The sequence below is a fragment of the Sceloporus occidentalis genome, unplaced genomic scaffold (assembly GCF_023333645.1).
Source record: "Sceloporus occidentalis isolate IW3139 unplaced genomic scaffold, rSceOcc1.0.p SCAF_1, whole genome shotgun sequence".
Classification (NCBI taxonomy): domain Eukaryota; kingdom Metazoa; phylum Chordata; class Lepidosauria; order Squamata; family Phrynosomatidae; genus Sceloporus; species Sceloporus occidentalis.
The window spans coordinates 150,646,672-150,672,945 of NW_028316981.1; the positions used below are offsets into that span (position 1 = coordinate 150,646,672).

Genomic DNA, 26,274 nt, shown 5'->3' on the forward strand with positions numbered 1-26,274 from the left:
GTAAGGAGCACTGAGATAAAGGTGAAAAAATTATGCAAGGCATGGAAGAAGTAGATAGGTTGTTTTTCCTCCTTCCTCACAATTCTAGAATAAAGGTCACTCGCTGAAGCTGAATAGTAGGCTAATAAAAGTATTTCTTCATATAGTGAATAGCCGAACTGTAATTTGCCATCACAGGATGTAGTGATAGGCACCAATTTAGACAGCTTAAAAAAATTAGACACATCAGTGAAGAATAGTGTTATTCATAACTATTAGTACAGTTTTATGTAACATCTGCTACTCATGTCCTGGTTGTGACCTTCCCATAGGCATTTAGTGGGGTACAGCCAGAATGGAATAAGAGTACACACACCTTTCATCTGATCCAGCAAGAGTTGTACAATTCAAAGAAATAACCAAATTTGGTGTCTGAAAAGCCAGTAAATGCCAGATAGTGTCAGCCATTGCCCCCCACTCCCAGCAACCTGTCCAGGTCTGTGTCTATTCTGAGTCAGCTTCTTAACCTTCATCTCACCCAAGGGGTAATATTTAAATCAAATGCTGACAAGCCTGTATTTATCAATGATGTGGACACATGGCTTATGAAGGCTAATTATACAGATATAACATTCTGGTGTTTAAATGCACTATACATTTTAGCAAATGAAAAAGGCAGGTTTTTAGAAAAAAAAATCCAGTTTCACTTACACACTGCAGGAACCAACCTGAATGCAATTTAAACTGGAATGTGTCTTACAATATAAAGATGCAGCATTCATATTTGATGTGCAGTGTAGGCCATACACATAAGAACTGGTCACAGATTTTGACAAGGAAGTGTATATATAAGTTCTACTGTTCTTTTGCCTTTGCCCTGTCAGATTTGCTGCAGCTGAACCTCTTTTATCCCCTTCATGTTAGATGCAATAAGACAAATGGGTGTGATAGGAAATCAAGCCTAGAAGCCAAAATGACTAAATTGAGGCGATTGTACTTTGGACACATCATGAATAGACATGATTCACTGGGAAAGATTACATTTGGTAAAGCCAAAGAAAGCAGAAAAAGAGGAAGACCATATGACAGATAGATTGCCTCAGCCTAAGAAACTGGGCCTGAGTTTGCAAGACCTGTGATGAGCAGGGCTCTTGAAGGTCTCTCGTTCATAGGGCCACCATAAACAGCAGCCTAGAAAACAGTATTAGATATGCAAAATGCTCACAGAGACCCCTCTAATAGAAGGGTCATTTAAATCAGAATGCATGGATATATGGCACAGTATGGATATAGTCAATCCTATACAAAGGCAGCAAAAAACAACAACTTTAAATCAGATTGTGATTTGAACCATAAAAACACACCCTGATTTTTCTTGTCTTTTTTTCTGAATTCTCTATAGCTCTGATATGTCACTAAGGGATTTTGGGTCTTCCTCCTATGATTCCAAACTGGAAGCAAAAAGCCTACATAGATACAGCCAACAGACCAAGTTACTATCCCTAACATTGAAGGGATATACTATCCTTAAACAAATAGTTTAAAAGAGTTCAAACTTAAAATATGATTTTCAGATAGAGCGAACAGCAAGGGAGGGAATAATGTGTGGTTCTAGATGCCATTGGTCTGCAACTCCCGCAGCCCTATTCAGCATGGCCCATGGTAAGGAAAGTTGGAAATTGCAATCCAGCAACATCTGGAGGGCTATATGATTTTCCTTCTTTGTTACAGAGGCACTGATCATGAAAAGATGTACTTTTAAACTATTGGCTACAATCACAAACAAACCTATACTGAATAAACATAATTTAAAATATACTTAGTTAACATACCTTAGTTAGTCTCAATCTAACACTGATATGGAAAGAATATCTCCTCAGGTTAGTGGCCTAATGAAAAGGATCAGGGTGTCTACTTTTGGTAAATCTTGTTTGGACCAGATCGTATATCAAGTTTACAACTGCTACAAATTTAGCCTAAAATCAAGACTCTCCTAGATCACACCATTTCATTTACAATCCCACTATCTCCTCTAATGCGGTTAGTGTTGGAGGAAACTGATGTGTTCAACTACACAGAATGTATTTTAAAATCCATACTCTTTCACAAAAGAAATTCTGAATTGCATATGAAAAAAACCTACATACTGGGGGAAGAGAAAGAGAAGACCTTCTAAAAATGTATATATAAAATCATATAATCATTGGAAATTTGTGAGTACTGTATATTTGTTTTAATAGCTGAAAACATTTACACTGTTAATTGTAGAAATAGCTGGGTCATGAAACATTTTCCTCATTTTCTTTCAAACCTTCTAGTAAAAATCAACCCAAATGTAACATAAAAGATACAAAAGCTATTTCTGACCCAAGGAGGAGCTGAAGTTCATACCAATAAAAAAAAAGGGAATCAAGATGAAACCAAAAACAAAACAAAACAAAAAACACATGGAGGGAGGTTTTCTTTAAAAATAAAAGAGTGCTATCTTGTATAGCAAAACATGAGGTGATGCAGAGCAGGAAATTTCTTACAAACTAGAAACTCTTGAAAATGGGAGAAATTCAGATGAAATACAGGCAGAAGGCAGTAAAGACCTTAGTGAAAAGACTAGAGTGGGAAACTACTGATGAACTGCTTCTGATCCAGCAAGGCATCAGGTGGCCCTGCAGGTGTCAAAGGGGAAGAAGCTGCTCAGGCTTTGGGTGGTTGCAAGAGATCCTGTCTCTGCATTTTAGACTCTTTGAAGTGTATGTCTGCAACCACTTTTACCCTACAAATTGTCAAACTGTAGTAACACTAGCATATTGAATCTGCAGTTTCCATATATATCATTTCACCTCTCCATTTCTGATCAAGCTAGAAAAAAATTCATTAAATCTGTTTTTTTCTGAGACTTCCCACATACCTCTCTGTCTATTAGAGCAAAAGATACAAATTAAGTTAAAACTAAGAGCCTGGGTCCTTGCAATACTACACTAAGAAAAGTCTGGATCAGTCTCTGTTGTTTGTGGATCTAGCACTGTTTGAGCCTCAGTCTTTTCTTTGACCAAGTAGTTGAAAGCCTCTCTCCATTCCACTGGCAAGTACCAGGGAGCACAACTGTATTTTCTCTGGTCCACCAGAGAAATGAGCATGTATGTGCAAGCAATGTTTCCATAAGCAGGGCCATTTGCTGAATTAATACACTCAAAGGACTTGGTGGGTAACTCCATGAGAATGGACAAGCTATAAAAGAGATACAATATACACACAGAGGCTATGAGATTACTGCACTTGTCAAACTGCTTTGCTAGTTCTATCATCCCTGAGCCCTGCTGTTATTTGTGGCGGGGAAGTCATATATGCCTGCTTGAGGCAAATTGTCAACCCAACACAGTCCTTCCCCATGTGATAATTCTAGTGGCTTTCAGATCTACATTTAAAATCAGTTTCATTATCTTTTCTGTATCCTTCAACAGGACAGACATGGATTCTTGTAAGTATTCTCCCTTGACTTAGGGGTAGCACAGGCTGAATGAGGGCATGTCCCCTGGATGCAGGCTAGTGAGGCATGGCTGTTATCCTCATACTCTGGGAAGCTATAGGGTATGTCACCATGGGTGTGGTCGCATGGCTCATGGTGATGCCCCCCAGTGGTTGAGCCATGGACACAGCCACTGGAGCCACTGAGACAGCAACAGGTGCCATGGAGACAGGTGGAGCCATCCCCTGAGCAATGGTCTGAGCCAGAGCTGCTGACAGTGGGGTGATTTCGGGGTTCATAGGAGGTGCTGCATTGCTGGGGGGTGCTGCCTGTGCTCCAGCTGGAGCCACCAAATCCTGCTGGGAGACAGGCCGTGGCTGCAAAGCTTGGCTGCTCAGGGTAGTGTGAGTCTGGGCAATGCTATGGTTGTAGTTGGTGACAGTGCCCACTGTGGGTGCCAAAGTCTGCTCAGTGGCTGTCGCTGTGGAGCTTAGAGTCATCACTTTGGCCTGATTGCGGAACTGGGCATTCTGTTCCAGAAGGACCTCATTCGTGGCCAGGAGGTTGTTCACCTGCTTCTTGAGGTCTTCAACTCGTTTGCGGAGCATTATGTTCTCCTCTTCCAGCAGCCGGTATTCTACTGTACGTGGACTGGTGAAGTTATACTCATAAGTCTCAAAGTGGAGCCCATCAACCCGCCGCCGCTTGAGCACAGGGTCGTGGTCGTCATAGCACCGGTCAGAGTCGTACATGGGGTCATAGGGGTCATACCGACGCACGGGGGTGGTGATGCCCTGCTCACGGGTGGCCAGCCCCCGGGCATCGTACTCATAATCCCGCTGCAGATGCTGAAATTTACACTTGGCTCCCCGCTGGCAATCCCCCTTGAGGAAGTCCCTGCAAATGGGCACCTCTTCCTTGCTATTGGGGAGGTCAGCTGGGGAGAGGCCAAGCCCGGCTGCCACTTTCTGGCGGAGGCGTGGGGGGAGTTCCCCCGTCTTTTTGTAGCAATCCTCGTCCTCCTTGGTGCCATGGATGAATCGGCAGTTGATGCGGACACACTCTTTGTTCTGGAAGTCATGGCAGAAGATGAACTCATTCTTGCTGACTCCCAGGTTGGTCACCTCGTTGATGTCAGGGTGTCGGAAGCGGCAGCGCTTGCCCCGCTTGCAGACATTGCGCAGGAAGTCCCGGCAGATGACATAGGAATTGGCACTCGCCTCATCATTGCCAGTACCATTATAGCTGTTATCGCGGTCAGGCATCTTTTCCTTGCTCCGTTTGGGCTGGGAAATGAAGTCAGGGTACTGTACAGGGACATAAAGGTTAAATATTCAGTTGGCATGTCTAAGACACTGTCATTCAATCTATGTATTTTACAGTATTTGATTTGTTGGAATAGCTTCAATACAGCTTATCTTAATTTCTCTACATTCTTTCCCTCACTTACACCATTTGAGCCCAAGCCTGCACAAAGCACTCCAGGTGGAGTTACACAACTGGCATTTTCTTATCTGCCTTTATTGCAGCAGCCCATTGTACAAATGTTTACAAGAATCATATAGCTATTCCTGGACTGTGTCTAAGTAGCATTTACAATCCAAAATGAATGTGCTATGAATATGGAGTTTCAAGAGAAGGACCTTGTGGCCATGATTAGCGAACAAGCCAACTTAAAAACAAAAACACCCTGACACAAAGCCTCATTAATGGTGTTTGAAATCTAAATCACAGCAAATGAATAAAACATCCCTCTAGCCAATCAACTTATAATTAAATGTCCTTAGTTTATCAAAAGACTTTAATGCCTTAAAGCATTCAGCATACCTCATATACGTGTCGATTTTCTAATATTTTCTGGATTATTCTTGTCCAGAAGATGTACACTGAAATGAGCATTCTCTGGTGTTGCCCAAGATCATCATATGAAGTAGGCCCAACAACCAACAAGTTATCTCAACAACAGTTATTCTGTTTTATGTGTTTATGGTGCCAAACTATTCAGCCAAAATTTATGTAGGCATGGGGTTGCCTGCACAGAAACCTATTGACTCACACTGCAAGAAAGTGTGCATATGCAAAGTCACCTAACATGGACTAATTATTCATCAACACATTTTAACTCTTCTGCATTACTCCCTCGAAAGCTGATGGAACCCAAAGGTTCCAGGAAGCTCTAGAGGGTTTTATGGTTGGGAATGACGGTGGTTCTGCCGAAGCCTTTGTCAATACCTGGAATAATGACCTTACCAAGGCTATAGACATCATCGCTCCTGAGCATCCTTTCCAGCCTGTTTCAAATAAAAGATCTCGGAATATGTAAAATCTTCGTCAAATAAAGGGGACTGCGCAACGACTAGAGAGCTGCTGGTGGAAACATCCACATTTGTCTGACAAGACACGCCATAGAGACTATTTAGATTCCTATGGAGTGTCAACAGATGCAGCAAAGAATTCCTTCTATGCTGCATGTATTGCGTCTGCAGAGTCTTGTCCAGCAGAGCTGTTCAGGGTGGTTAAAGAGTTAACTCAACTGTCTCCCACCCTGGATTTTTTATTGGAACCAACTAAAGCCTGCTGTGATGCTTTTAATGACTTTTTCACAGATAAAATCTCTCAGATAAGGGTTGAACTGGATGCCGACATTATAACACAAACAGAAAGAGAGGTGTCCAGTGACTCTGTGGACTATGTTAGACTGGATCATTTTGAGTTTGTAAATACCTATGAAATGCACAAGATTCTTGAAAGTGTAAGGAAGACAACGTGCCCTCTCGATCCTTGCCCATCATGGTTGACTGCCCAGGGAGGGGATGCAATGAAAACATTATTACAACTCATAATCAATGCATCCCTTAGGGAGGGAATATTCCCATCGAAACTAAAACAAGCAACAGTTAGACTGCTTTTAAAAAAACTTTCCCTGGACCCCCTGGTGAGAGCCAATTATAGACCGGTCTCCTTATTACTATTTCTGGACAAAGTGATTGAGAGGGCAGTTGTCTTCCAGCTCCAGGTTGTCTTGGATGAAGCCAATTATCTGGACCCATTTCAAATCAGCTTCAGGGCGGGATATGGAGTTCAGACTGCCATGGTCGCCTTAGTCAATGATCTTCGTCTGGATATTGACAGGGGAAGTGTAACCTTGTTGGTGCTCTTGGACATCTCAGCGGTCTTCAATACCACTGACAATGGTTTTCTTCTGGAACGCCTGAGGGAGTTAGGTATTGGGGGCACTGCATTGCAGTGGTTCAGGTCCTACCTCTTGGGCAGATACCAGATGGTGTAGCTTGGGGACAGTTATTTGTCCAAGAGGGAGCTCAAGTCAGGCGTCCCTCAAGGTGGGATTCTGTCACCAATGCTGTTTAACATTTACATGAAGCCACTGGGAGAGACCATCCGGAGACATGGGGCATGGTGTTATAAGTACGCTGATGATACCCAAATCTACTTTTCTATGTCTCCGACTGCTGCAGTGACTAAGGATGGCATCTTTCCTCTGGATGCCTGTCTTGGGTCGGTACTGGGCTAGATGAGGGAAAACAAACTCAAGCTGAATCCAGAGAAAACGGAGGTACTTGCGATAGGTAACCCAAGTCCGGGGAAGGAGTTTTGTCAACTAGTCCAGGACGGGGTCACACTTCCCCTAAAGGACAAAGTTCGCAGTTTGGGAGTACTCCTGGATTCATCTTTACAGCTGTCAACTCAAATAGATGTGACGGCCAGGAGTGCTTGGTACCAACTTCGGTTGATACACTAACTGCATCCCTACCTGGACCAAAAGGACCTTGAAGCAGTGGTACATGGACTGGTAATCTCTCGACTAGATTTCTGTAATGCGCTCTACATAGGGCTACCTCTGTACCAAATTCGGAAGCTTCAATTGGTTCAAAACACGGCAGCCAGATTGGTCACTGGAACACCTAGGTTGGCCCATATAAAACCTGTGTTAAAAACTCTTCACTGGCTGCCAATTAGCTTCTTGGCGCAGTACAAAGTGTTGGTAATTACTTTAAAGCCCTTCATGGCTTGGGCCTGAGTTACTTGAGTGAACGCCTCTCTCTACACAATCCACCCCGCACTCTAAGAACATCTGGGAAGAATTTATTAGAATACTATAAGTCCAGGTTAATGACAACTTCCCATAGATCGTTTGTGGCCACAGTCCCCAAACTACGAACAACCTACCGGAAGAGATCCATCTTATCACCACCTTAGATGCCTTTAAGAAAGCACTTAAGATGGATCACTTCCAGCAGGCTTATCCATCTGACCTCTTACAGGAGATCTTTAAGATAAAATGCTTCACTTCTGGTTATGATACAGTGTGCCCGCACCATACGCAGACGCATTATACGCTGCTTACAGCATACACTAGAAGAAGTGGCGGCACGCACTGGAACAAACAATGGTGTGTGTGCCCGTGGTGTGCACGTGCCGCCACGAGCATGAGCCTCATTTCTTGTAATGAGGCTCGAACATACGCACTTTTTCTTTTACGCAGGGGGTGCGGAATGGATCCCCTACGTAAAAGAAGGGCGCACTGTGAATGTTTTCTAAAAGTTTTAAATGTTTTAGCTATCTTATTGAATTAATAATAATATCAGTGTTTTATTGATTGTATTTTATATCTGTACTGTGTTAATTTGTTGATGTAATCCCATCTCGATCCGCAGGGAGAAGCGGGAAAATACAAATAATAATGCGGATCGAGATGGGATTACATCAACAAATTAACACAGTACAGATATAAAATAGAATACCTGCAAAATATGAAACAAATATTTTCTCTTTGAACTCCTGTAATAATAATAATAATAATAATAATAATAATAATAATAATTATTATTATTATTATTATTATTATTATTATTATTATTACAGGAGTTCAAAGAGAAAATATTTTTTTCATACTTTGCAGATATTCTTTTTTTATGTATCTGATTTATATTCCACTCTTATTCCATGGATTCAGACAGGCTTGCAACACATTCACGAATGTTAGTGACTCTGTCCCCTTGGTGTTCACAATTTAAGCAGTAAAAAAGTGAATATGAAAATTGAAATATGAAAGAGTGACAGCAAAGGGACTAATTAGTGGGTGGATGTACAGTAGTTATTGAGTATATTTGCTCCACAATGGGGCAATGTTATCATCAAGCAATATTACTGAGCTCTCTTAGGGGCAAAATAGACAGGCAGAAGGGGTGGCTTGAAGCCAGCCCTTCTGAAGATGGATTGGAGCTGCAGCAACCACACCACGGCCCCAATTCACCTTCAACCCAGCCAAAAAGGGAGTGGCAAAAAGCCGCTCCATTTTCAGCCTGCAAAAAGCCAGCTTTGCTGCCCGCGCCATGGCAGGCAGCCAGCTTTAACCCATTCCAGCCCTGTGCAGCATCTAAACGCTGCACTGCCAAAGAACCTTCAGGCAGCTCACATGTGGGTAGCCGCCTGGCTTCCAAGCAGCTTCAAGACATCATCACAGTGTAAGGTATCTAAATGCTGTGTGCTGATTATGCCTTGAAGCAGACGTATTTGGACCGTCTGTTCCGGCCCTTACTCCTCTTATCTAATCCTACATGTAACTTCTAGTTCTTTACTATCTGTTGCTAGGGTCACTGTCAAACACAGACCAATGGAAAAACCAATAGCTGGTTCTCCAAACCCAGCCTTTATCTGCTCAAATTGAAGCTTTAGGCTGCTAGGTTATTAATTCTTTCTGTTCAGTAGCTCACTGCAGAGTAGGGCTGGGAAGGGAAACAACTGTCCTCCCAAATCCAACTCAGTTTCAGAAAAATGATACTTCTTCCCCTTCAAGTTTTCAGGAGGTGGAAGAGGGATATTGTTTCATCTCCTGTGGAGCCTTCATCAGTGGTGCGAAAGCCACCTAGTCAGGGATGTTGCTCAGGTTTTGTACTCACTGCAATTTCATACTGATTGGCAGGGCTTTAGGAACAAATGATGCTGCCTTTTATCACATAAGAACATTGATCAGTTCAGCTCAGCCTTCTTTATATTGCCTGGCAGCAATCTTATACACACTCCCTAAATAGGGGTGGATTGGGGCTGCATGTGTGCGGTTGCCACAGCACTGGGATGGCCCCAATCCACCCTTTTAGGGCGATCTGTTTTGCCCCTTAGTTCCAAAACACTGCAGAAATAACCCAGTTTGAGGTGCAATGGTTAAATGCCTGTACTGCAGCCACGCACTCACAAACCATAAGGTTGCGAGTTCAATACTAGCAAAAGGGCTTGCATCCTTCCGAGGTCACTAAAATGGGTACCCAGATTTTTGGGGGCAATTAGCTTACAATTTGTAAACTGCTTAGGGAATGCTCAAGTGCACTGATAAGCGGTATAGAAATGTACTTGCTATTGCTACTTTAACTGCCCTGACTCAATGCTAGGGAATTCTGGGAACTGTAGTATTGTGAGACTTTTAGCTTTCTCTGACCCGAAACAGGCCAAAAGGCCACATCGGGAGCGTGACTTTTTGATGAAGATGCCCTGAACCAGCCGCAAGACAAAATAACTGACCAAAAGGTTTTTTTTAAAACCTCCTTTTTGGCAGCCCGGTTCAGAAGCGTGGCAGCCACACTGGGGCAGGCACATGCGGTTGCTGCAATCCCACAGTGCTCTTTTTGCCCCATCAGCTCGACCCCTCTGTAAGAGAGCTCTGATGACACAATGAACTACAATTCTCAGGATTCCCTCGCACTGAGCCACGGCAGTTAAAGCGGTCTCAAACTGGATTGTTTCTGCAGTGTGTTTTGGACCTTAGTTCTCTATGAGGTAGTTAATGTATGTCTAGACTGTTCTGTTTCAGCCTGCAGACTGAGATTCAAATAACTGAATGCTCTTCCATACAAAGTAGTAGGTTATCAGGGAAAAGTCCAGGCCTCACAACATCCAACTGTCTCTATAAGGAGTAAATTTTGTATTGGGAGATCTTCCAGTTACATGAGTTTTCATATGCAATTCGTCACAACACATCCTCAAGTTTACCACCTTGCTGAAAATTATTTACATTATACATCTATTTATACCTAGCTAGAAATTTTGCAGAGTTGTACTGAAGAACAAGCAAAGATATGGAATGACAGAGATTCCCAATCCTGAAAATCAATCATTTTCTCTGATACAGATACACAGATGGAACAGACATTCTGAACAGTATTTAGAAATGATTGCTCGAAAACTCATATAACTTGAAAATGGGCATCCCTTTGAATAATTCTGCAAAAGGCAAGCATAAATATATAAATTAATTTAGTACGTACATCTATATCTTCCCTCTCCACCGAATAGTCTTCAAGCTGGTTAATAGCAATATCAAGGATGAGATAAACACAATATATCAGGCAAAACAAACTCCTACAATAATCCCATTTCTCTTTTGTTGTATAGGAAGCATAATTAAAAACTCAGTCCGGATTCCAAATCTTGGAATCAAGATTTGTGGAAGTGGGAGCATTTCTCATTTTGCAAATACAACACCACATGTATCTTCAGAAGCAATATATAACCCATACTCAAACCTCACAAGAGACTAAATAAATCTGAGGAGCTTCAGGGGTGGGAGCTCAAGTAACTAATCAGAACAGGAATAGGCCACACAAAACCCCAGAAAGCAAAGGGTCAGTTTTTAAAAAACTGAATTACTGTACTTAGGGTTTCCAACTAAAATTCTATCCTGTGAGACTTAACAAAAGTCACTTTGCAATCAAAGACAATTCTAATTGATGACATCCTGAAGCTCCAAAAGGCCTTAACATCTCACCACTGTCAGATATTTTAATAGAGAAAGCCTTCAATTTCCAAGCTTTCTTACCTTTGTGATGCAAAATTTTCAGAGACATGTCAGGGTTGATTATGGCAAAGATTCAGACTTGACTTTCCCTCAAGAGCTATAAAAAGAAAAATGAAAAGCAAAGCCATGGATAAGCTGAGGGTAAAACGTACGGGCATTTAACAAAGAATCTAAAGGATGAAGCAAAGGAAAACAATGCTGAAGAACTTACAAAATTCCAGCTGTATAACTGTTTGTGCTTGTGCTAAATTACACTCTTTCCTTTCAGCAGGAGATGGTTCCTTTTTAAAAAAATAAGAGTTAAAGTACAGTACTTACATTGACCCATGGATAAATCAACTCAACTTTTTGGGGATTTTTAAACTAAAATTTCTAGACGTATACATGAATATATACAGTACTTATATCCTGGCTTTCTCCCAATATAGGGACTCAAGGTTTGCTTCCCTACTTGAGCATATTTGGTCATCTTCCCAATTGGGGCAACCTGAATAACAACAAGATCAACTGCCTGTTGGATGAGATTCAACAGCTGAACATGCTGCCTGAATATAACTGAAGACTAGTCTCTTCTGTCAGTTAATCCATCTGATTTTTAAACTGTGAATTTTAAATTATGCATTTTAAAATATGGATCTTTTTAATATGTGTATTTGTTATTAGTCATTTTAAAACGATGTGTATTTTAATTTATGTCATTTAACTGATGTTGTTTATCTGTTCGTTGTGGTTGTTCCCAGCCTCCATCCAAGAGGAGTGGTGGCTAAGAAATAATAATAATAATTGTTATTATTATTATCTGAGGGAGTAGACTAAAGTCTAGGAAAGCCCATTTTGCCAACTTCTTTCTTTCAATGGCGCGTTACAGACTGCCTGAAAGCGGTGGTCTGCTGGAGCCGCTGGTTATTGCGTCTGGGAACCGCAGCAGCCAAACCACATGGTTCCCGGACGCAGCAAAAAAGCCCGAAAATGGCACTTCTTTCTGTGCCCCGGAAGTGGCACCATGAGGTGCTAGTTGCGCACTTGCGGCGTCACTTCTGCCGTGCGACGTCCGGATGCTATGCATCCGCGACGTCAAGATGGTGGCACCCGTGTGGAAGGCTGCTGCCATTTTGTATGTGCTCCACGCATACTAGGGTTGAGGGGCATCTAGAATAGACGTTCCTTTCTAACCCTAATACGCCCCTTCCTAACCCTAGTATGCCTGGAGTGTGTACTTTTGGGGTGTGTGCAACGCGCCAATGAGTCTCAAAGGTGCTACAAGATCTCTCTACAGACTGATTCTACACACTAACATGGTGATGTATTTGAATTCTACCAAAGTGCAACTATGGATGAATCCACACATCAGAAATAAGCTGGTTTGACACTGCTTTAACTTCCCTGGCTCCATGCTATGGAACTCTGGGAACTGGAGTTTGTTGTGGCCCCAGAGTGGAGCTCCACTTTCATTATTGCTCAGGCTAAGGACTCAGCAATCTAACTCCTGTGCTCCTAAACCCACTTTCTGAAGGCTGTATTAGGGCTGAGAGCCAGTGCAGTGTAGTGGTTTGAGTGCCAGACTATGGCTGGAGATCAGGGTTTGATTCCCCATCAATTCCCCCAAGTCTCAGCCTTAGAGGATGGCAATGGCAAACCCCTCTTCTGAAGAAATCTGCCAAGAAAACCTCCATGATTAGAGTCAAAAATGGCCTGGGGGCACACAACAACAAGCTCCTCTTTTATTACTGTGCTCTGGTTAAGGATGGGCAATCTTTAAACACGTGCTCCGCTCTCGCAACAAGCTCCAGTTCCCAGAATTCCATAGCAATAATAAATAATAAGTAAAACTTTTATGTATATCCGGCCTCTCTGTCCATGACAATCGAGCTTGGAGCCCTGGCAGTTAAAGTGGTGTCGAACGGGGTTTATTTCTGACTTGTGGCTTCATCTGTAGTTGCCCTTCGGTAGGATCCAAAACGCATCCCCATGTTCTTTTGTGAAAATCCGTAGGTAGGAAGATTCCGCAGCGCCTTTGAGGCTCACTGAACGAAAGACGCTGGCAGCAGCGGCAGCAGCAGCAGCAGCAGCAGGAGCTTTCCTACTGTCAGAAAATTCTGTGATGTATGGTCGCTGCTGCTACTGTATGATGGCCTCTGTTAATTTCAATCAAGGTATTATTGTTATTGTGTTTTTATATTGTACTCTGTATGCATTTTATTGGCTGCCATCCCCCTCGATCCGCAGGGAGAGGCAGGAAATGGAATAAATAATCATAGTAACAAAAGCTTTATTTGTTTTGTACCCCGCCTCTCTGTCAAAAGGCAGCCAAGGCGGCTTACAATGAAAAGTCCATGCAATGCATGCAGACTTCAGCCTACTCCCTCAGATAATAACAACAACAATATGCGGCCTACTTCTATCTATGGGTCCCCCTCCAGCCAAACTTTCCAGGGCTGAGCTGTACCAAGCGGGTCCGATCACGGTTGGGAGGAAGCCAGGGGGACCCACCTCTTCCTTTGTCCTCAGCGGAGGTGGTGGCGCCGGAGATCCACCCCGACGTGCCCCGGACCCTCTCTCGCCCCGCCCAAGCCCCTCAGCCTCCCCAGGGAACAAGCCATCCTTGCAGCGGAGCCTTCTCCCGGGAGGAGTCACTTGGGCCCCGCGAGGGGACAAAGGGGCGCCTGCGGAGAGGGGCCAGGCCCGCTCATCCCTCAGGATGGAAAGCAGCGGCGGCGGCGGAAGTAAGGAACGCAACACCGGAAATAGGCTGCAACGCCAGGGGGAAGACACAAACAACCAAACCAGGCCCCCCTCTGCACTCCACTCCTCCGCCCGCTCCAAACAAAGCGCCACCCCTTCCGGAGAGACACAGCCCCTCTTGCCGTCCTCACCGGAAGTACTCTATGGTTTCTTGCCCTCCCTGCGGGAGAAGGGTGTCGGTTGGGCAAACTGAGGAAGGCGCGCGACGAGCTCTTCAATCTACGGGAGGCTCCTCCTCCCCCTAGAGAAAGGGGGCGGGGCGGACATGGCCGCTGGGCTCCCTGAGGAGAGCGTGGTGCGGTCACGTGACAGAGAGGCCTCTTCCGGGCGCCATTAATAAGCATCAGCCTTCGCTCTCCTAGCGCCTACCCCTTCCATTTTATTTCTATGCCGCCTTTCTCCCAGAAAGGGACTCCAAAGGCGGCTTACCAAAAAAACCTGTACATTTTTAAAGCTTCACGACCTTCTGCGTAAGCAGGCTTTTTAATGCGTTTACTGAGGCTTTTTATTTTTTTAGTCTTTAAAATGATTTTGTTTTTATGTAGCAATTTAGTTTTTTGTGAAGCTTTTTTAAATGGACTTGCCTGTGAGCCTCCTTGAGTCCCTCTCGGAGAAAGGCAGCTGAACAAGCTACCTCCCTGTTTCACACCTTCAAGTTTCTGACATGGCAGCTGTGCCATGCTGTTGGAGAGCCAGGGTTCAAATTCCAGTGCAGTGGTTTGATATGACAGGGTTTCATTCCCACCTCAGCCATGTAAACCCACTGAGTGTCCTTGGGCAAGCCACACAATCTCAACCTCAAACCCCCTCTGATAAAATTCACAGATATAGCTGTGTTAGTCTGTACAATCAGTACGTAGGTGGATCTTGTAGCACCTTTGAGACCAACTGAAACACAGCATGAGCTTTCATAGACTTGTCTGCTTCCTCACACACGCTGCCAGTTTCTTTGAGTTAGTCTCAAAGGTGCTACAAGATCTCTCTACGTACCTCCACTGATAAAACTTTCTAAGAAAACCCCATGGTAGGTTTGCCATCAACAGCATGCAGTCATTTTGGCAAAATTTGTCTGTCTTTGTCTTCCTCTGAGGCCGAGTGTGGCTTGCTCTAGGGGTCACCCAACTGGTTTCCATGGCTGGTGAGGATTCAGACCCTGGCCTCAAGTCACTGTCCAACAGCTCCAACTATTTCACCAAGCTCGCTCTCATTAACAACTAAGCACTGGGCTGTTACAAATTCCACCTGTGTCCAAGGGGAAGGTTAACACAACTTTTAGGAGAAATGTTTAAAATACCTACTGCTATTTTTAGTTTGTTAGCACAACACAACAGCAGAGTTTGGACTGATAGTGACCAGTTAAAATCCCTGTTCAACTATGGAAACCCGCTGGCTGACTTTTGGCAAGTCGGTATTTCAGCCTTCAAGGAAACCTCCACAAATTTCCCCTGAATAAATCCTGCCCAGAAAATCCTGGGACAGGGTCACCATAAATAGGCAGTCATACATCAGGAATTTACTAGGTGGACCCAGTAGTAGATAAGTCATTTGTACATCTTCTTTTACCCATGTCAGTTACCCTTTCATTGCAGTCTGTTGTATTCTACCAGTAGAATGCTGTCAGATTTTTTAGCCTAAGCAGACCCCCATATACAACTGAGCAGTGTTCGTTCTGTTGCTGCCTGACAAAAAGAAACTGAACCTCCCCTCTCACCAACTAAGAGATCAGGAGATGCTGTGGTTTTGATGCCATGAGGCCTTGCTAATCAATTCTGGTCTTTGCAGAACCATATTCCAGCCAAAACAGTTCAGAAAACAGTGCTAGCAGGTGGCTCAAGTCCCATATATACAATGGTGTAGTAAGGCAAAATCAAGGTTTGCTCTCTGGATTTAAAAAAAATATATTTTAAAGCTATGGATGGTTGAATCCGATTGTAGCAATTCACCTCTTTTGAACCAATGAACCCCCACACACCTGTGATTAGTGGTAACTGTATACAAGCAAGTTTGTATATATAGCAATATGGTAGGTGTATATAAGCAAGTTTTTAAAGTACCATTAAAAATAACTGCAACTGAATTTTTCAAGTGAAAATTAAATCACTCCAAAACCACATCTGAGTCTCTACCATTTCAAAACCCTTTACTGAAGATTCAACATTTGGTAGGAAAAAATGTGCTGAATTCCCAACAAAAGGGTTTTATTTTACACAGTTGCTACATCAAGCCACAAAGAGGATGAGTCCAGAATAGTAAAGCTCAGGGCACCGCCCTTGAAGAATCATAGCTCCTAGACTTTAAGATGGACCCTCCTGAAGGTAGGCAAGGAGTCTTCTAGCAGCAGCAAATAGAAGGCATTATCTGGAAGTCAGCTCCCCGAACTCCATCCTTCCATGCTCCATTTTGCAGCTCCTGTAGCACTGTAAGCAACATCTACTTGGACCTCTGCCTCATCTTTCTCCTTTTGCGCTTCAGCCTGTAAGAGAGAACATTTTAAAATTTTGAGTGCCTTAGCCATTAGCCAATTAATGCTCTGGCTCCCTTTTCAGGAAAAAATAACAACACCACAACTGTTTTCTCCAGTGGTCTGTCCGTCACACCTGGTAACCACCCTCTATCCCTGCAATTTGCTTCCAGAATCAACTTTTCAAACAGCAGGCTGAAGCAACTGGGTGGAAGGAAACAAAACAAAGCAGTAGCTCCTCATGATGCCATGATTCTATGGTCATCTTCTGGTGAATGTCGACCATAAAGTTGCACTGGAAGACCTAAAGATTCCCAGAGAGGTGTTCTCAGGTAAAAAAAATGTGGTTTATTTAAAAGTTTTCCACGTTCATGAGTGTCCTGTAACCCTAATTCCATCAAATCTGGAGGGCTCACAGTACATCCTTCACCCAGTAGGTACTGGCAAATCCCCACAAATTTCTCTACTGCTAGGTGGATAAAAATTACTACTGGAGTGTAAGAAAGTAGATGCATGTAGCACATCTAATGTACTCTGCTCATTTGCCATGCCCGTGTATGCACAAAAACAGAAGAACTAACCACTTGTAGAACACTTGTCAAGTGGAAGACTATGTATTTCTGTGTTTCTTCAGTTCATGACTGTCTCCATGGTGCCTTGCATGTGCAGAGAACAAGAATAATAAGGAATGTGTCTTACAATTTAACGTGGGAATCATGAAGGAGTGAACATTACTGCCTTAGGCTGGTACTTTGGGGGGGTGTTTGTTCAGAAGAGCTGGCCTTCCTCTGAGGCTGAGAGAGAAGACTTGCCCGAGATCACCCAGTGGGTGATTTCAATGGCTGAGCCAGTGATATCAATCCCAAACTGTGAGGTTAGTTTTTAGTCCTGCACAGGATTAGTTTAAGGGTTGCAGGAATTAGAGATCCCAGAGGATGTGTGTGAGGCCTGGTAAAATCAATGGTTTGTATTTCAGGTGAGAGCAGAAAATAGATCAAAATGTACATGTGTGGGACAATTCAAAGATCCATAGTTTTTTGTGGGTTTTTAGGGCTATGTGGTCATGTTCTAGCAGAGTTTCTTCCTGATGTTTCGCCAGCATCTGTGGCTGGCATCTTCAGAGAATTCAAAGATCATTAACAGTTTCGCTTTACAAATCTCTGCCTTGCTTTCCTAAACTATTATTCTGAATCTAGCTTTGGTTGGTGTAGGCCAGGCTTCTAGTGAAAAACAAATAGGATCTAACAAAGTTAAGGTAGTCTACTTGTGTCCAATGATGTAGCATACAAAGTCTGATGAATTTTCAACGTAACATTTTCCGCTTCTAAAGAAACTTTGCTTCATAAAAGTTATTATTTACAAAGAACAGATACCATTTTAGGCAAGTGAGTTTTCAACAAGAGCCAAACTAGAGATGCCCCAATGCCCTCAGCAGATGAAAATTAAACTATTAGAAATAAAAGACTGTACAAGCACACCATGCACAATTTATCCAGTGTGCTGAAATTAGTATTTTGAATACTTTCCGTAAATTTAAACAAATGTTGCAAAGGAAGAACATGTTGCAAAAGTATTCTGGCCAAACAAAACCAAACCAAAGGAAACCCACTGGGTGATCTTGAGCAAGTCACACTCTCTCAGCCTCAGTGAGGCAAAGGCAATCTTGCAAAGAAAACCGCCCAACAAGTTTGCCTTAGCAGTCACCCTATGTTGGAAAAGATTTCAAGACATGCAACAACAAGAACAAACCACAGTGAACCTGACAGGACTTTTCAAAGGCAGTCCTTAGCATTACACCAGTTCTGAGCATGAATAGGATCGGGGCATTCAAATTTCAACTCCACCACTGGATTGTAGAAACGCACACATAAGCCATCTTATTAAAATGATAGCAAATGTATAAATCTTTCAGAGAATAGACAAGTAAACCAGAGAGTAAAATAAAAGCACATGTCCACATACCTGCGCATCCGCTTCTTTCGCCACTGAGGGGGGAGAAAAAAGAAAACTACAGATCAGTATTTGTTATAGCATCAAATAACAGACAGCTCTGGTGCCTCACCAAACTACAAATCCTAAGATTTCCACAGGACGGAGCCATGGCAGTTAAAGTGGTGTCAAGCTGCATTATTTCTGCAGTGCAGATGCAGCCCTAGCGATCATGCGTGGCCCATAAGAGTTCTTCAGCAGATGGAGCCTATATGCACGTTCAGGCAGGTTTCAATGGGAAACGTAGGATACACAAACTGTGTTCCCTTAATGAACCAAGAAACTTCCAGTTCAAGCAGCAAGTTTCCCTATCAGTCCTTACTATTCATCATCATCATCATTATATATTCTTATGATTTACTATTATAGTTTATTTATTATTGTAAATTGTTTGTAGCCTGCTTTTCTACCCCAAAACTGGGACTCAATGCGGCTTACAGCAGTCTAAAAACAAACGCAGTACAATTAAAAACCTACAAAAGTGACAATTAAAATGGAATCAAATTATTACAAGGTTTTTAAAAGATCATTTGTTTGGAAACAGAATACAATCCAAAAGATAAAAAGCACTTAGGAAGCCTAACAATGATCCCCAAACGGTGCCCTTTAAGGGATTTTGGACTTCATCTCCCATCATTCCAGACTACTGGCCAAGATAACTGAGGCTTCTGGGAGCTGAAGTCCAAAATCGCTTAAAGGGCACACATTGGGGACCACTGCGATTGAAAACAACACAACATACCCAGGGCATTTTAAAAATGCCTTTCTGCAGACAAAACCGCCTCCGTGGCTCGAGAGCTTCGCCTTCCCCCCCTATTCCCCCAATCTCTCATTTATCCATGCCTCTATTCCCATCCGCCATCGGCCTACACCAGAAGCCCTTCCCCTCCCTTTTTAAGGCCTAACACTGCGAGGGAGCCTGAATTCACAGCCTATGAAGGCATCCAGCCCAGCCCAGGCCTCTCCGCATTTTAAGGCGCCCGAGAGGCCTCTAATCCCGCCCCGGGCGGCCCAATTCCCGGCTCACCTTGGCTCTCATGTCGGGGAGGGTCCCCCGGGCTCAACCTCCAAGAAGAGTCACCAAGGCTGCGGCCGGATGGCGACGGATTCGCAGACCTCGCCAGCCGAGGCCGGCTCCTTCACCCACAAGATGGCGGAGGCGGCAGCGACAACAGCGGAAAGGCCCAGGAATGCCGTCGGCTGCTATTTATAGGCGGCCTGGACGGGCGAGTGACGTCACACACGCGCCCTTTTGCCGTTGCATGACGGGAGATGTAGTTTAAAGAAAGTATTCGGTTTGTTAGAGTTTCAGTGGCCGCCATTTTGAATGTGAAAGGAGGCGTTTAATGGTAGACGGGAGTTGGGACTGCTATCTTAAGCAGTTGCTAGTTTCTTTCAAATGGGACTTCACAATAAAGACTGTATTTGTTCATGCGTCAGACTGTATTCCCAAACAAATATATAACTAGTCTAATTGTACTTTGGGATGATTTTTTACAAAATTATTATTGCAATACGTTTTTAAAATTTGTTATTGTGAGCCGCCTTGGGGCCTTTCAGGAAGAAAGGCGGGATAGAAAATAAATAAATAGATAAATAAAATACTAATCCAGGTTAAAATGTCAAGGTCAGCAAGGGAGGATTGCTGGTGATTTTAAACTGCAGCCTTCTCTTTTACACAATGGTCACTAAAAATTAACAATATTCATGGCATAACAATATCTATTGACAACAATAATAATAATAATAATAATAATAATAATAATAATAATAATAATAATAATGATGTATTTGTACTCCGCCTCTCTGTGCAACACAATCGGGGCAGCTTACATGTTAAAAATATAATCAACAACCAACAACCCACCCCCCTAAAATACAATTAAACAATTCATAGATTAAAACTTACCTTAAAATAACAGATAAAGCCAAAAAAACCCAAAACAATATCAACTGACAGACATTAGAAACTGGGTATGTTTACAGTGATCCCAATGAACATTTTGTGCAGAAAGGGGTCCCCTCTTCAGTGATCTTCCCCCGATATGCAGCAGACAGGATAGTAACTTTAATAAACTGTATTTCTAATAGTAACAAAAACATACTTCGTTCTGTGCCCCCAACACCATTTAATTCCTACACAACAACAGATTGTTCATGAGGCAAATGGTTGACATATCAGCACCAAACTTGACATGGCGGAGTAGTATTTATGCAGTATAATACTCGTATAAATTTTATTGTATTGAAGAAGTTGCAATTTATAGTAATCTATGGTTTAAAAAAGGTAACTGACATAATGTGAGCGCATCTAGCCATCAGGGTGACCGGACATCCTCCTTTTCCAGGACATGTCCTACATTTCACCCTTCTGACCAGGAGAAGAGAAGAGAATCTTTATCGCACTCATAAACCAGCAGTGTTTTGACCAGGAGGAATTTCAAAATGTCCTCATTTTTCAGCATGATGCATATATTAGCGTTTTTAGCTTTTATTTCCTAATGCCCTACATTTTGCAGTGCCCTGTCCTCTTTTGAATAGAAACATTCAAAAAGAGGCTTAAAACTCTTCTTTTTTGTCAAGCCTTCCCCCTGAAGAATGAAGTTATCTACCCTGTTGCCATCGATTCCCTCCTTACCCTTGAAGGCGAATGATTGTGCTTAGAGTTCTGTAATTGTATGGTTTTATTATGGGATTTTATCCTTTTATGAAATGTCTGTATGGTTTTAATTGTCTGTACACCGCTTTGATCTGTGGAAAAGCGGTATATAAATTTAAAAAAAATTATTATTATTTGCAGTTATGCCATCCAGTCACCCTACTAGCAATCTGATACATTCAGCCATTAATGTTCAAGGGACTTTACACCTCGGCAGATGCATCTGGGCTGCAACACAAGTCCCCAAAGAAAAGGCCAGGGCCCTCAAGGTGACTACAGCTCATAGTTTTTTGGGAGTTTTTCAGGCTATGAGGCCATGTTCTAGCACAAAAATCCTGCAAAAAACTATGGATGCTGGCTGTGAAAGCCTTTGACTTCACATTGATTACACCACACTTTCTCAAAAGTGACTTGTATACTTGCAACAGATAGAGCACTGCCTGTCACATGGCTGGGAAAGATAGTACTTTATATCAAGTGTAGGCTTTGATTGCGAAATCCTGCATGGCAAGGGGTTGGACTGGATGGCCCTTGTGGTCTCTTTCAATTCTGATTCTAAGCAGTTTGCAGCAGACTTGAGTACTCATTTTCTATCCAGATATCCTCTACAAACCAGGACAGCTACAGAATATCAGGAAGTGGCTGGAACAGTCTCAATTCATCCCTTTTCCAGCTCATTTTAAAATGCCACACTTCCTCCTTACTTCAGTTATTGAGCACATTTCAATGTGCAAAAGAAGTCTGCCCTCAATTCAGTGGGAGGAGAGCAGGCAGAATCTTGCTCTTCCCAGTAGGCTCAGGCAAAAGCAAACTGAAGCATCCTCTCCAAACTTATGTAGTATTCCTCATTAATAACTTTTGCTTTCTCAGCTGCACTCTGATGTTGCTTTGCAACATGCATCCCGCATGCATCCCACATTTCGTTTGTGAAATGTTGAAGGATGTGAGGGGTATGCAACCTATTTAAAAGGTGGGATTGACTGGAAGGTGGTTAACAACAAAATTCCACTAGAGGCACTGCGCCTTTTTGTCCAGGTGTTAAGCGTTAAAGGGCTTAATGGTAAATGCTTTATTTTTTGACAATAAAAACTGCTGGCCACTGTTTCAAGGAACTGCTTAATTTATTGCCTACCTTCTATGCAGCTTGAGTATGCAGGTAGTCTCCGCCACCTGTGCAAATCCCAACTACTTCACACATTGCTGGGTCTGCAGTTGCTGTGATCTGGTGGCCAGCCTCATGGTGATGTTCTGTGCCGTTAGACGGCTGATCCTCTGCCACCAGGGTATTACTTATGGCCTTAACAGCTTAATACAACCTGTAACAGCTTACACATCACTGTCAGTTTGTGGGGGCCAGGGTGACCACACATCCCAATGACACAGCAACTACAACTTAGCTTAGCTAGATTTACTATGCATCCTATTTTAACAGACTGTTTCTTCTCTTCCACACCTCAGCAGAGTTTGATGTAGCGACCTAAATTTGCCTTTTCCAGAAGCTAACTGGTATTATGCAAAGAAAAACCAGCAGCCACAGGAGCTGGGTGGGCAGTTAATCTTTCATGTTTTCTTTATAGGCCAACCAAGACCATACTACCAGAACAGCATGACGCTTTGTGGCTGAGAGGATGCCTTTAACTTCAGCTGAAAGCATCATATTCGGTATGAGGAAAGCCAGAATGTGGTACAGCCCAACCCAGCTCTTGGTCTATCTTGTTTTCCAAAATATCTAAGTTCTAGCATTACAGTGTTCCCAAGATGCTCAGTGCAGACTGGCCCCTGCATGCTGCTGCTCAGATACTAAAAAGGGGGAAATCTACAAAGACTGGTCTTGTTTCTGAGCAGCAGCAGAAATGCACTGTTTTCACTGTAGTTGGGTACACTGTGGGGTACACACATTTGCTGGACTAAAATTGTAGTACACACAAGGGGATGGAAACTATCATGGAAGTTATAATGACAGGGCAGGGCGGTAAATGATTCTTCCCCAAAAAATCAACATAATGAAGACTCAACATGAGCCATTCCCTCAGTAAATATTTTAAATATATATTTTAAAATATTTTAAAGGTGGTTGGTTTATGTGGGCAGAGGCCAAAGAAATTGAGTATCTTATTTTCTTGTCCAGGTGACCAACCTACAGATTTGATATAATGGACAGGAATAAAATCTTCCTGAACCAGTGAACATCTATACATAGAATTCTATTCTCCGAATAATTTGTGGGACTGGGGAAGAAATATGTAAGAAAGGATTTATTTAGGCCTCTCAAATCCACATTTTTTTTTTTAAAGGCAAGAGTTTGAAATAATTGGGCCAGTGCGAAATTTCATAAATCCTAAATGATAAAAATCATCAAGGGGAAGGCTATTGATATTCAAGGGCTCACTAACTTTCCCAACGGGCTCCCATCGCTATTTCTATATACAGTACAGTACTGTATATGGAAGTAAAAGCTAAGGCTTTCTTCACAAATATTTCAGATTCAATGGTACCCATCAAGTCAATGAGAATACAAAGGCAATCCAAATTACTTTCAAGTAGCCTCAGAATGTATACTGTATATAAAGCATCTGATACAAGCTGCAGTTTTAGATTTCAGATCTTAGTGGGTCTTGTATATTAAAAGAATAAGTCAGATGTTGGCTAGCATAACAAATTTGTAATCACCTGAAAGGGCTCATAATGAAATTGTACCTATTATTTGATAGATCACAGAAATGGAAGGGAGCAAGAAATCAATGTTCCAGACTCTATTTCTTTAAAAATCTCTAGTTGGTGCCTAGTAAACATAAAGTACTTTACAATAAAGTAAATGCACATTTCTAGATCACAGCAGCTTCAAGTTGAAATTAAGCCCAAAGGTCAATATACCGATGTCTAGCACAAAATATGGTGCACTTCAGAACAGATCTCATTTTGGGAACTTTAAAACTCTTCCTATTTTGGAGTACAGATAAGTGTCATTCACTAATCTATGTTCAACACAAACAATTATTTACACCTCCTCAGAGTTACATATACATCATTAGCAGAGGAGGTTCTTTAAATCAAAGCCCATTGAAGCTCTAAAATTAATTGCTTGAATTATCTGTATTATAAGGCCTTCTGGTCAAAGTAGTAAACAGCACGGGACTAGATCTGAAAAATGTGAATGGGAAAGAAGCTGTTGTAAAGTAAGTAAAGCAACAATTAGGGTGGCATCAACTTTAAAAAAGTGTCATTTCCATCAAGTGACAGCTACAAAAACCTGTAGCTACTTTTTCCTGCCAATCCATACATTTAGCTTGTTGCAAAATGCTAGAGATACAGGTAGGTAATATATTTTCATGCCACTTTGCAAAACATGAAAAGAGGATACTTTTAACATGTGATTACATAGCACTTCCTTGCTTTGTACCACTGTATCTACAGAGTCCACTGGGTTAGGCTGGTGAAGACACCAGACAAATCTTCTTCTGTAGATGAATCATTGGAACTTCCTCTCAAGAGAAGCCTGACTGGTAGCATCCCTACTGAACGTCGCCCAGGTTCTTCATTTCCTTTGATTCTTAAAGTGTTTTAGCATTGGCTTTTGAGATTGCTTTGTTTTTAAACCAGTGATCCTGCATCAGGAGATGGAGTTACGATGGAGCTCCATCACAGCCCCACCAATGGAGGGACTTCCAAGGCAATGGGGAGTGGGGCAGTGAGTGAAGAAGCATCCTTTTTGGCAGCAAAGCATTTTGAATCTGAATGGGACTGACACAATTCCAACACGCCTTGCTGCCAGGGAAGGGCTGGACACTTCTTCACTCACTACCCCACCTCAGCATCACAGAAATTCCTCTGTTTGCAGGGCTACCTGGCTTGTATGGTAAGCTCTGGGGGACTTCTGGTAGCTACACTGGTGCAACAACTGTAAATGTGAATATGTAGGATTATAATGCTGTAAACTGGGTTTATGGCATCATAATTACGGAACAGCATGCCATCTGTTGTTTTTATTTATTCTGTATCTCCTTTGGAAACCTGGTAGATTCAAATAAATATTGCTGAGCAGACGTACATATGTATCTGTGCTGGAAATCTAGCATCTACTCAGTGTGGTGTTTTACTGCTACTGTTATGACAAAAACATAGGATTAGGATACAGAAATCTCATGCATGATTAGGATCAAGATGCAGGTATTAGTAACAAAATCAACCAATTTTACTGAATTCATTCTCATGCGAGTTTTCAGTATTGTTGACACACCAATTTCAGAATTCATGGGGCACGTTCTCCTGCTTAAATCAAATATAAAGCAAGAAGCTGCTGAACTTCGGAACAACAATACATCACACTATAGGGAAAATTAAAAAACAAATCTAGATTCACTTTTCCTAAATAGTAGTTGTAAACTGCAACAATCAAGTATAGTAATTCAATGCAAAGTAAACGCCAAAGCTTCATTCATACTATAGACAATAAAATAAGCTTTTTGTTTCGTCCCCACAATTTCTCCCCAGTGAGGGGCTCACTAGCCAAAAAAGCAACACTAGCTATTTAGCTTGTCTGGGATATTCTAAAGCAGGTATAATCTAATAGTTGGAAACACTCAATATTTTCTGATTTTCCTGAGTTACCATTATGGTTAAAAGATGCATGCATTTGTCACATATTTAATGTTGAGACCACCCTCCTCCACATATCAGACCCTTTCATCTATCTATAGATGTCTAATCAATTTTATTTGGGAAAAAAATCAAATTACAGAACATTTGGTGGGAATTGTTTTCCAAAATTTCCAACTGCATTTTTAAATCAAGAGATACATTGTTTTAACGTTTCAAAATAAAGACAGAAAATTAAATAAACTGCCAGCAATTCACAGTGGTTTATAAACTGGTAATGTGGCTGATTTTAGTCTCTCTTTTACAGAAGGGCAGTAAGAAAACATATTACTTATAAATGCTAAAATGTTCCTTCTTAGGAACAAGTTGTGTTCACCCCTTTCCCAACCCACCCTTTTCCCTTAAGTGTATGGTTAACCATTCAGAACAGTTTACAATTAAACTGGCAGTTAATTGCAAGCTTTGTGCATGAGTCTTCAAGTTTATACTTCCATACAATTCAATCTCCACTTAACATATACCCGATTTTATCCCAAATCTGAGCACTGAAAGCGACCCCTTACAAAAGCGCAAGA

At 42.2% G+C, this 26,274-nt stretch overlaps 1 protein-coding gene and 1 long non-coding RNA gene across 6 annotated transcripts; both read right to left on the bottom strand.

Moving 5' to 3' along the window:
• Positions 1-2,197: 2,197 nt before the first annotated feature.
• ZC3H10 (zinc finger CCCH-type containing 10) lies at positions 2,198-14,189 on the bottom strand. Of its 5 annotated transcripts, XM_089477061.1 has the most exons (5): positions 13,743-14,056; positions 11,464-11,533; positions 11,274-11,349; positions 10,723-10,758; positions 2,198-4,749 (listed from the first exon to the last, which is right to left on the bottom strand). In XM_089477061.1, exon 5 carries the CDS (start codon positions 4,705-4,707, stop codon positions 3,520-3,522), a length of 1,188 nt encoding a protein of 395 aa, XP_089333187.1. In that variant the 5' UTR covers positions 4,708-4,749; positions 10,723-10,758; positions 11,274-11,349; positions 11,464-11,533; positions 13,743-14,056; the 3' UTR covers positions 2,198-3,519. The 5 variants fall into 5 exon arrangements, with proteins under 5 accessions (XP_089333187.1, XP_089333176.1, XP_089333166.1 ...); XM_089477050.1 differs by lacking the exons at positions 10,723-10,758; positions 13,743-14,056 and adding an exon at positions 14,126-14,189; XM_089477040.1 differs by lacking the exon at positions 10,723-10,758.
• Positions 14,190-16,109: 1,920 nt separating this feature from the next.
• LOC149322409 (uncharacterized) lies at positions 16,110-19,632 on the bottom strand. Its single transcript, XR_016271726.1, has 3 exons — positions 19,472-19,632; positions 18,418-18,440; positions 16,110-16,467 (listed from the first exon to the last, which is right to left on the bottom strand). It is a non-coding gene; the product is annotated as an uncharacterized LOC149322409 (long non-coding RNA).
• Between the last annotated feature and the right edge of the window lie 6,642 nt (positions 19,633-26,274).

What these genes read in the sequence shown, in the direction of transcription:
- ZC3H10 (XM_089477070.1), bottom strand. Translation starts at nt 4,707, where the DNA reads ATGCCTGACCGCGATAACAGCTATAATGGTACTGGCAATGATGAGGCG.